This window comes from Mastomys coucha, unplaced genomic scaffold, assembly GCF_008632895.1.
Source record: "Mastomys coucha isolate ucsf_1 unplaced genomic scaffold, UCSF_Mcou_1 pScaffold21, whole genome shotgun sequence".
Classification (NCBI taxonomy): Eukaryota; Metazoa; Chordata; class Mammalia; order Rodentia; family Muridae; genus Mastomys; species Mastomys coucha.
Window position 1 is genome coordinate 39,074,541 of NW_022196904.1, and position 12,384 is coordinate 39,086,924.

The 12,384-nt window shown below is 38.4% G+C and overlaps 1 protein-coding gene across 1 annotated transcript; it reads right to left on the reverse strand.

Annotated features, from left to right (window-relative positions):
• Positions 1-4,613: 4,613 nt before the first annotated feature.
• LOC116100518 (mas-related G-protein coupled receptor member B4-like) lies at positions 4,614-5,588 on the reverse strand. The gene has a single exon (XM_031384319.1). It carries the CDS (start codon positions 5,571-5,573, stop codon positions 4,614-4,616), a length of 960 nt encoding a protein of 319 aa, XP_031240179.1. The 5' UTR covers positions 5,574-5,588.
• Between the last annotated feature and the right edge of the window lie 6,796 nt (positions 5,589-12,384).

Genomic DNA, 12,384 nt, shown 5'->3' on the forward strand with positions numbered 1-12,384 from the left:
AACATAGACAACATTGACATAACAGTCAAAGAAAATGCAAAAAGCAAAAAGACCCTAACCCAAAACATACAGGAAATCTAGGATACAGTGAGAAGACCAAACCTAAGGATAATAGGTATAGAAGAGAGTGAAGGCCTCCAACTTAAAGGGCCAGTAAATATCTTCAACAAAATTATAGAAGAAAACTTCCTTAACCTAAAGAAAGAGATGCCCATGAACATACAAGAAGCCTATAAAACCCCAAATAGACTGGACCAGAAAAGAAATTCCTCCCGCCACATAATAGTCAAAACACCAAATGCACAAAACAAAGAATACTAAAAGCAGTAAGGGAAAAAGGTCAAGTAACATATAAAGGCAGGCCTATCAGAATTACACCAGATTTCTCACCAGACACTATGAAAGCTAGAAGATCCTGGGCAGATGTCATGCAGACCCTAAGGGAACACAAATGCCTACTCAGACTTCTATACCCACAAAAAAATCCCAATCACCATAGATGGAGAAACCAAAGTACCCCATGACAAAACCAAACTCACACAATATAGTTCCACAAATCCAGCCCTTCAAAGAGTAATAAGTGGAAAACTCCAACACAAGGAGGGGAACTACATCCCTGAAAAAGCAAAAATGTAATCTTCTCAAAGAAGATAGCCACATGAATGGAATGCCAGCTCTAACTACAAAAATAACAGAAAGCAGCAATTACTTTTCCTTAATATTTATTAATATCAGTGGACTCAATTCTCCAATAAAAAGACATAGACTATCGATTGGGTACGTAAACAGGACCCAACATTTTGCTGCATACAGGAAACCCACTTCAGTGACAAAGACAGACACTACCTCAGAATAAAAGGTTGGAAAACAGTTCTCCAAGACAATGGTCCCAAGAAAAAAGCTGGAGTAGCCATACTAATATCGAATAAAATCGACTTTCACGCTAAAGTGATCAAAAAGATGAGGGATATTTCACATTCATCAAAGTTATGATCTACCACAATGAACTCTCAATTCTGAACCTCTATGCTCCAAATGCACGGGCATCTACATTCATAAAAGAAAATTTACTAAAGCTCAAAGCACACATTCCACCACACACAATAGTAGTGGGAGATTTCAACACCTTACTCTCTGCAATGGACAGATCATGGAAACAGAAACTAAACAAAGAAACAGTGAGAGTAATAAGTTATGAAACAGATGGATTTAAGAGATATCTATAGAACTTTTTATCCTAAAACAAAAGGATATACCTTCTTCTCAGCACCTCATGGTACCTTTTCCAAGATTGACCATATGATTGGTCACAAATCAGGCCTCAACAGATACAAGAAGATTGAAATAATTCCTTGTATCCTATCAAATCACCATGGACTAAGGCTGCTACTCAATAACAACATAAACAATAGAATGCCCACATACACGTGGAAGCTTAACAACACTCTACTCAATGATAACTTGGTCAAGGAAGAAATAAAGAAGGAAATTAAAGACTTTCTAGAGTTTAATGAAAATGAAGCCACAACATACCCAAACTTATGGGACACAATAAAAGCAGTCCTAAGAGGAAAACTCATAACTTCAAGTGCCTACAAAAAGAAACCGGAGATAGCATATACCAGCAATTTGACAGCATACCTGAAAGAGCTAGAACAAAAAGAAGCAAATTCACCCAAGAGGAGTCAAATGCAGGAAATAATCAAACTCAGGGCTGAAATCTACCAAATAGAAACAAAAAGAACTATACAAAGAATCAACTAAACCAGGAGCTGGTTCTTTGAGAAAGTCAACAAAATAGATAAACCCTGAGCAAGACTAACTAGGGGGCACAGAGATAGTTTCCTAATTAACAAGATCAGAAATGAAAAGGAAGACAGAACAACAGACACTGAGGAAATCCAAAATATCATGAGATCCTACTACAAAAGCCTATACTCAACAAAACTGGAAAACCTGGATGAAATGGACAATTTTCTAGACGTATACCAGGTACCAAAGTTAAATCAAGATCATATCAATGATCTAAACAGTCTCATATCTGCTCATGAAATAGAAACAGTCATTAATAGTTTCCCAACCAGAAAAAGCCCAGGACCAGATGGGTTTAGTACAGAGTTTTATCAAACCTTCAAAGAAGACCTAATTCCAATACTCCTCAAACCATTCCATACAGTATATCCTTACTGTTTTTTTTTCATTTTCTAGTCTAGAGATGGGGAGCTGACCAGTGCTGAAGAACGACAGTTCTTAGACAGCCATTGATATTGTTGTCTAAGTCAACAGACATTTCTAGAGGTGAAAAAGAGTTTATAATCAAGTGAAGTTTATACGAACTCTGAGCAGACATTATGACTTCCTATACATGTATAAGAGTAAATGATAGACTGGAATTCTGACCCTTAATGAGGCTGTTTTGTTCCTTGGCATCTAGCCTATTCTGCCCACACTGTAGCCTCTTCCATTAAATAATATCTAGTAATTTTCCCTCTAAGTAGTTGCTTTTTATGGTTTCAAACTCCCACTACAGGGAGTAATATCAAGCATTATGAGTTTGCATTTTAAGACTTTATAATTAATGAATATTTATCATTTCTGTAGACTAGTGTATCACTGATCTCAACACCCTTTATGGTTACACTAAAGTTACTCTATTTGGCATTTTTTTTTTTTTATCACAGCACAGTACATCATTTGTACTTTGTTTCCTATTACATAAATATACATACAATGAAATAGACTTTCATTAACCATATGAAAGAACACACACACAAAATGATTGTCCATTATAGGTTAGTTAACTCCTCCCGAATACAAGGCTACTTTTTTTTTTTTTTTTGGTTGTAAGATGTTTTAATATAGCAAGGAGAGAGAAGAGAAAGAAAAGTAGAGGCCAGCTATCTCCATGTGGCCATGCTAGGCATGTGGAGAGAGGGGGGAAAGGAGGAGGAGAAAGTACAGATGAGAAGGGAAGAGGCTAAAAGGGAAGGGAAAGTACAAAGGAAGAGAAGAGAAGAGAGCCACAAGGCTATTTTGGTGTTTTTTTTTTTTTTTTAGTTTTGGGTGCTATTTTATTTTTGTTTTCTTTGTTTCAGAGGGTTTTGTTGTTTTGGGTTTTAGGTTTAATACATTGTTTCTAATTGCTCTATATGTTTTTGAATGAATATCTTCAAATTTATGCATCCATTTTCCACTTTTTGGACAACTATGTTTCTTTAGCTTTCTATAATTATTCGTAATATCAACAAAACTTACATTTTTGTGTGTACATTAAAATCTATTGATAATATTCAAAAAATTAGGGGTACCATAAGTCCATTTTTATGGGGTTCTGGGATGGAAACTGTGAGGGTGATTCTAAATGATGAGGAGTAAGTTGGGGCAGGGACTATTTAGGAGCCCAGAACATCTCTTTTCTTTCAAATCCTTCCTATGGTTGGTAATTCATGGCTTCTTAATCCCTGGAGGTCCTGTAGGCCATGAGATCCAACACTTTGTTACTATACCCATACTCATTGTCATAGCAGACAGTGGCCTCTACAAACTTGTCACTAAGAGCAACACCAGCCCCAACATCAAAGTTAGAAGAGTCAGTATCACTGCTAAAATTGCAGGAGACAACTGGATCCTCATTGTAGCCAAAATGGCCTTTATTAGGGGCCCCAGTGTATGATTCACCTATTTCTTGATGGCAGTTTTCTCCAGGAAGCATGTCAAATCCACCTCAGACATGCTGTGTATAGGCACAAGGAAGGCCATGGTAGTGAGCTTCCCATTCAGCTATAGGATGACCTTGCTCCAAAGCTTTGGCAGAACCAGTGGATATAGGATAATGTTCTGGGTAGCCCCATGGCCATCACTTTACAACTTCCCAAAGGGATCATTCATAGTTGAAAACTGGTGGCAGTTTTGGCATGGAGTTATGGCAAGCAGTTGGTGTTGCAGGAACATTGCTGACAATGTTGATTGAATTAGTTTGCTTCTTATGGCTCACACCCATCACATTGGCTCCAGCAGCATATGAATATACAAGGATGGCAAAGTTGGTCATCAATGAGAGGAGAGGCCCTTGGTCCTATCAAGGTTCTATGCCCCAGTATAGGGGAATGCTAGGGCCAGGAAGCAGGAGTGCGTGGGTTAGGGAGTAGAGGTTTTTTTTTTTTTTTCCAGAGGGGAACCCTGAAAAGGTGATATAATTTGAAATGTAAATAAATAAAATATCTAATAAAAAACATCTTGTAAAATGATAGGAACATTTCTCTAAAATGTAATATTCATTCAGTCATTTTCAATTTTAATGACCAAAGAAATTCTGAACTTTCTTGAACTACCTTGATCCTTGTTCTGAGGGAGGCATTTGTTTACAGTGAGAACTGTTCTGGCCCCAAGTGATTACAAGGGTTATATCACAAGGGGATGCAGTGAGGCCCACATAAGGCAGCTTTGTGTTGCTGCAGTCAATTTCTGTGTAAGAGGCCCACTTATCCCAATTTCTATAAAATGACCATTTTCTCTACCAATTAGAAATGTTTGTCAAAATTGCCTACATAGAGAAAAACAACATTGACTGTCAGAGAAACTATGTCTGATCAAGGACTCACTCAACTACTGCACTAGATGTTTTCCAGTTCCCCAGACCTTTTTGAAGGACCCCTCTCTCCACTCTCTTCCTCAGGAGTGTCCTGCATGGCTCTCTGCAGAAGTAGCTTCAGACTCTGCCGTTGAAACCTGCAGTGCCTAATGGAGCCAACAAGGAAGTAAATGATGGGATTGGCACAGCTGTTAACACAGGACAGAAATAGTATCATTTCCCATGTATTTTGTGAGAAAATGCTTTGAAACGCTTCAAACCTTTCCAAGAGCAACGTGCAGATCCCAAGGGGCAGACCAAAAAATATGGATACCACCACTGTGAGAGCAATGGATATATACAACCTGAACCCTGGAAACCTGTATGATCCACCAATGATCTTTACCAATAGGGCCAGGGTGGACACAGAAGGAAACACAGTTAACACTATTGTAAATACAGTAGTGATAAAGAGAAATGTATTACAGAAATCATATTCAAAATAACTGAACAGAAAGCCACAGCCTAGCCCTACCAGGAGGCTCAACAACAGACAGAAAGTCCAGAGCAGAACACACACGATGGCTGCTGTGTGTCTTGGTCTTTGGTAGTGATACCAGATCGGCCACATTACAGATAGGCAGTGCTCAACTTTGATGGCTGCAATCATACACAAACCTGCAAAAAAAGCAAACATAAATGTAAAGATGAGAAAAGAAATGTTGCTGATATATAAAGGAAGGACATACTGTAGGGAATACACAATCTGATTGCAAAGTAGCAAGAAATCAGCACCAGCCAGGTTGAGGACATAGACTGAGAAGGCATTCCTATGGATGTGGAAGGCTAGAAGCCATAGCACTACGGAATTTCCTGCCAGCCCAACCACAGCAACAATGATAGTAAGAAAATTGAACTTGGTCAAATAGGATAAATTTTCACTGTAGTAAATTTCTTTGACTCCTGTGTTGTTAGAGTTCCAGGATGGGGCAGTTAGATCCATGCTTAGGAATTTTCCACTGGTGTTCCTGCAAAGAAATAGAGATATGAATCCATAATATGCTCTGTCAGAACTGTGTGACTATGTAGAAATGTCTGGCACAGGTCCATAAGGAGGGGGAAACAGGATCACAGAGATTAAGTAATTTACCAACCTTTCAAAAGTTCTAGAAACTTCTTTTAAATCCAGTTTGTACTATTCAGTCTATCTGAAGACCAGTAGGCTATGGGGTAGTTGATGGTCCCAGAACTGTTGCAAAACATTTCAGGTTATGTTAGGAAGAGACAGAACTCTGAAAGCAATGTTCTCTCTGTTCTAGGGCTGAGATTTCTTCTCGGGTGTAAGAAAATGGAAGGTGTTGGTATTATCCATATCTTCCCTCAGTCACTGGAAGGGATCTATGAAATTGGCAAAATAGAATAGTGAATGAGAGCCATGATGGGAATGGTACTTGCTATGAAGAACAGTAGGTGAAAATCTATGCTTCTTATGTTAGAAAGGCTGGGTACTCATTTAACATTTTGATAACTAGAAAGCAGAGAAGCCTTAAGAGACAGAAAGCACATTTTTGTTGATTATTAGGCCACCAGTGTCCTGTTCTCTGCATGCATACAATGGAGAACTGTAACAAATAAGCCAGACTTTCAAGAGTAGCTGAAAAATTGGAGTGTATGTTCTGGTTGTGACTTGTATCTACATGTAAATGCACATGTCTCTGGCATGAGAAGTGTGTACTCTGCAGCAGAGAAAAACAGGGAGCACCTCCATTTGGGAATAGTATCCCAATCCTTGAGAAGAGGTGTTAGATCTCTGTATGTATGCACACAGTCTGGAAAAGAGAACAGCAAACTGGGACATAGCATCATTTAGAGCTTTCTCTCTACACTTGATAGGCTTATCTTTCTCACCCATAAAGTCACAGAAACATTTGGAGAAAAGAAGAGCTTGTAATACTCTTTTATAGTTAATACTGACCAATGGTGCAGAATGGGGGCAGTTCCTGTGTTTGCAGTACCTTAGCCTGAGCAGTATCCCTTATAGAGGGCTTTTCTTCACAGCCTGATTCTGGCTAACTTCTTATCCAAGACAGAAGACTTCATGAAGGAGAAATCATTTGAGGATGCTCAGATAGAGCTCAGGGAAAGCACCTATCCAGAATACCTTGCAAACTAATCTCACACAAGAGCTTTGAACGTTATCACCCAACAAACACAATTGTGTTCACCAACATCACTTCATTCTGTTTTTGAGCATTGTTCACCACATTGGACCACAAGATTTTCATTTAGTGAATGATCTGGCCATCAACACCTTAAAATAAGCAGTGTGGTACTAGATAAACAGCTGATGAGCTTGATGGTAATGGTAACATCTAAGTTATTTGTAAAATTGTTTGCCAAGGGGCAGTTCTGCCTCATGAAACAGAAACTTGAAGCCAAAATAGGATCAACTCAGTCACAGCACCCATTGGAGATGGTGGTCTCTGCTCACCAATCTGAATTAAATAGCTCACCAACCCTGCCCTTTACCATAACAACTGTGTAATAGAGGCTTGGACCTATGACCATGTGGGAAAGTTTGTCTGGAACTGCCACTCTCCTAATCTATGATTAGTTTCCTTACTTTACAACCAGCTAATGTGTTTTGTTCAAACTTTTTGATTCATGTTCACATTGTTAACATCTCAATAGTATAAAGATGCCACAGAAAAGTTGTGGGTTTGGTTTATATAAAAGAAAATGCAGTATTTCACAGAGGAGAGGAAGAACAGATTCAAAGTTAGGAGACCTTAGGAAAAAAATAGATGTTACAAAAGGACTAGAGGAATGGTAATATGAAAGAATCAACCATTTTAAAATTCATTACAAGAAAAACCCTTAAGATGAATAAAGTGCAGGGTCAATCTTTAATTCAACCAAATACTCCCCAATTCACAGTAATCAGCACATGTGTATCAATAGTAACCTTAAGTGTAAATGGTCTTAACTCACGATTGTAAAGACAAGATGCTTGATTGTGTGACAAAAGACTATCCAACTTTTTTATCTGTCAGAAACACATTTCACTGGCAAAGACAAGCACATAACAAAAACAAAAATAATGAAAAGAGACAATGCAAATTAATGGAATATGAAAGAAAGATAAATAAGGTGTCTATGCTCATATTTAAACCAACAGATTTAAAGAGAAAATTAGATGCACATAGGATACATAAACGGAATTGTTCTTCAAAAGTAATGTGTGTATCTGTTTGTGGCTAAGTTTATGTGTATCTGCACACATTTCAGAGAATAAACACTACTAAGTTCTAAGAACCAATAAATCCATATACATGATGGTGATTTAATACCTATATTCTAATAATATATTTTATTTAAGAATAATTTGACACAGAAACTTCAAAGATAAATTGTACTACCCATCAAAGAGCTTTGCATACTAGTATATAATAGTTCATAGAAGAACTCTGGAACATATATCCTTGTCAGTAACCTACAGAAAATTTTCTATAATATGTCACATTTTATGTTATAATGCATTCTTTATAAACATAAGAGAAATTTCAATGTTTTCTATGAGTTCAAAATAGGATAACATTAGAAGCAACAGAGAAATGAGTCAATGACATAAAGATGGAACAATCAGTTGATCATTAAATGATGACATGAAAGTAGACCAGTTGAGAAGAAGAAAAAGCCCAGCATGATTTTTTCAGTGCTTAAGAGAGGTTAACAGTGGGTGAATATGAACACAATTAATTGTGTAAATGTATGAATCTGAAAAAAACTGATGATGACATAGATAAGTTGTATTCATAATGTTCTAGTCAATGTTATTCCAAGATGCAAGGATAGATCATCATGGAAAAAAATAAATGTAATGAAGAACATAAATATCAAGGAAAAAAATAATTTCAAAAGATGTAGCAAATGAAGTCACAAAATTAAAAGGCACCCAGGATGATATTCTGTGAAGAAAATTAGACAGGATAGTCTATCAGAATAAAAGGAATATATCACAAAGAGATGGAGAAAATCTCTCTGAAGTAGGACAACACAAAATTGTTTAATAAATGTGAAACAAGTATGTCCTCTTGACTTTCTATATCCAACATTGTGCTTAAAATCTTTATAAAAGCAATAAATAAAGAGAAACAAAACAATCTAAATCTAAAATTTAAAGGATAAATATTTATCTTATCCTTTACTTAATAATCCATATAGCCTAGAAATGTCTCAGTGTGTCAGGGAAGATCGAACATTTTTATATCCCCAATGCTCAGGTATTGTGAGACCCTGACATTTTTTATTCATAAATGGAGACATATATGCAAAAGTATTGACAAAAGTAGGTGGTGGGCCATGTGTAAATTAATAAGGCAAATGCACCAAATTCATTGACCTGCATAGATAATATATTATAGAAATTCTCAATATTCCTAAAATTTTGTGGACGGTCCTGATCATTTTTATTTAGAATTATTCATACAGGGACAAATCACTGATGCTGATCATGGGCAGGACAATTAGGTAAGGACCCAGTGCAGCTTTGTTGGGCAGCAGGATGTATTAGATACACAGCCTGAGGTTGGATGTGGTTCTGAGATGATTGCTCTGCAGAGGAAGGAAGGGAAGGGGAGGTTTGAGTGCTGCTATAGAGAAGGACCTGAAAGATGGGCGTGTCTAAGGGAGGACAGCCAAGTGGAGAGCAGAGAAAAGAAAGGCAAAGCTAACCTAACATGAGCCTTCTCCATAGTCTATTCTAGAGGATGGGGCATCTTCTCTGATGATGAAAGCTTTCTATGATGATTGAGTAGAGGCAAGAATGTGCAGTAGTGGAAATATGCATATTGATTCATAGTCTAGTCGTGGCTGCAACTAAACTCTAGTTGCTAAAGGAATAGACAAGCTCCCATGTGGCCTAAATAACTGAATTTTTAAAATGATTACCTATACTGCCACTTGGAATCCTCCCTAGAGCCTCTAGTGTAAAGAATGACTGGTTTTTGTCAGTTTTCTGAGGATAGAATTATAGCTCAAAAGGGTGAGTTTTTGTACCTGGTCTTCATTTCAGAGTGTGAATTCCAGTGCAGAAAAAAGTGCCTCAGGACCAGTGCAGTGTGTTTCTCTCTCTTTCTCTCTCTCTCTCTCTCTCTCTCTCTCTCTCTCTCTCTCTCTCTCTCTGTCTCTGTCTCTGTCTCTCTTTCTCTCTGTGTATATGTGTGGGTGCATGCTTGGGTGGATGGGTGTCATGTATGTGTGTGTGTATTTACATAGGTTTGTTCACAGTGTGTGCACAGGGGTTTGTAGAAGCTACATGCTGACATCTAGTTTTTTCAAGGGATTACTACCTTATTTTTTGGGACAGGGTTTTTCACTGAACATGGAATTAAAGACAAGACAGCAAACCAGCACACTGAGGGATCATCTGGTGTCTGTATTCCCAGCACTGAAGTTTTGGGCATGCCTCTCCAGGCCTGAATTATTATGGAAGCTGGAATATATGTTCTCATGTTTGTATTGCAATTATCTATATATTAAGCCATCTAGCTTGGAAAGGATTAATCTCTTGACAATCTCTTCGTATGCCTCAAAACTGTATGGATTAGAATGTAGTAAAGTAAGAGCACAGGAATCTTGCCCACACTATAAACAAGATGGCACTCACAACTGCTGATGAGTGAAAACCTGTGAAGCACCAGGGGAGAAGCTTCAAATGGGGCTAAGAATGGAGGCAGTGGACATCTGCTACAGTCAGCAGAAATGTGGTTAAGGTATTGTTCACCTGTAACCCTAGTGCTCAGTGGGTGGAGTCAGGAAGTTCAGAAGTTCATGTTTTTTTTTTCTCCATGACCTGGGGAGTCTGAGGCCAGCCTGGAATCACCATAACCTATGTCCTATATCTCTTAAACCTGTCCTCCAAAGTCAATACTCTTAGCAATCATCATGGTCCAGGGTATCCTTACTGCATTTAAACAATGGCTCCAGCAGCATATGTATAGCAGAGAATGGCCTGGTTGGTCATCAATGGGAGGAGAGGCCCTTGGTCCTGTGAAGGTTCTATGCCCCAGTATAGGGGAATGTCAAGGCCAGGAAGTGGGAGAGGGTGGGTTGGTAAGCAGGGGGAGGGGAGAGGGAACAGAGTGTTTTTTACTTTTTTCTTTTTTCTTTGGAGGGGAAACCTGGAAAGGGGATATCATTTGACATGTAAATGAAGAAAATATCTAGTTTTATATATACATAAATACAGCTTCAGAGTCAATAACAGCCACAAAACAGGAGACTTTCAGAAGGAAAGACATCCTCCTCCTAGGGAGCAGAGACTCATGCTGGGGCTGTCTCCTACTTTAACTCTTAGAGTAACCACCTCCCTCACATGGTGTAACGTGAGTAGACAGGGGATGGAAGAACAAAAATTCTTTGTCTGCTTACAAAACTTCAGTTTGAACAAATGTTTGCATGGTGTGATTTGAGCACCATCAAATGTGGAGCTCTAGAAGGACTAAGTCATTCTTTAATCACTTTCCTGATTTACCTCAACTCTGGGCATACTCTCCTTCAACAACCTTTGTTATGATGCTGTCTCAGGCAGGAAGCATGTTTCAATGTACAAAAGGGTATTCTGGAAACCACATTAATATCAGATCCTTGGGCTTTCTTCTTCTATCTCACTTCAGTAATCTTTATCTCTGTTCTTCACTGTTGTCTTCTGATTTTGAGAGCATACCAAAATTGTCATATGATGCAATGCTTGAGAGACCTTCAAGACTTTTATAGAGAAACGAGAAAACAAGGCTCTTAACTTCTCTCTTAGCAAGTTATCTGAGTTTTAACTTAAAATGAATTTCACTTCACACTCTTTTGATGCTAATGACCAAAGCATTACCTGAAACTGAAGATTCAGAGAAGTGCAGCAAAGTTGTGTCAGGAGAGGAGCAAGGCTCCTGCTCAACTTTGCATCTTCCCTCCACTGACACTCTGATGTGGTTGAGAGTCCTTGCCCACAGCTCACTGATGCCCTGTATGACTGAGGAACATCATTGAGGCAGTTTTATGTGTGACATGATGCAGCTGCCAACCAATGCAGAATAACTTTCTTACTAAGGTGTTCTTCTATCAGTCAGTACTTGAGTGACCACTCATCTAGTATAGCCAATAAGAACTATGCTTGCTTGCACCAACTTCAGTCTAATCTCAAGTTGATCACTGTGTGTGAATCCTCTCTAACAGCAGTATTAGAAGAATAAGATGCAAACAGCACAAAAATAACTGATGAGTATGATCTGATCACAGTGAAATCTGCAAAGCTAGTGTTAGAAGAAAATTTGCCCTTGAAGAAATATGCCCTCCAATACTTCTCTCTGCCTCCTGACAACTTACAGAAGTGCTGCATCTGGGCCCTAAGATGGTCCCTTTCTCTAAATTTCCTGTTATTTGAGTCTGTTGGTGACATTTCAAGGACCATGGAAAGCAGGAGGAAAGAGCCCTGGCATTTTCATTTTTCACCCTTCTCCTGGTCAATTGTGTGTTGATAGCAGTAGAGCTTCCCTTAGCATGCAATTATCCCCCTACAACAACATAGTTATAACTATAGTACCCCTTCTTTCTCTCTCCCATTCTATAGTACTAATGACCTGCACTGATTTTTGAAGTCAAGGATTGTACAACTTGCTCCACTGCTTTGCTTTGTCAGAGTCCCCATGCATTTCCTCTGTCTCTAGGACTCATGGTTTTTGTAAATAAATACTACCTCTGGAATTTCTTCAGTTACTCACATTCTAGCCATCACTTTCCTTCAAGAGGCAATGTACACA

What these genes read in the sequence shown, in the direction of transcription:
- LOC116100518 (XM_031384319.1), bottom strand. Translation starts at nt 5,573, where the DNA reads ATGGATCTAACTGCCCCATCCTGGAACTCTAACAACACAGGAGTCAAA.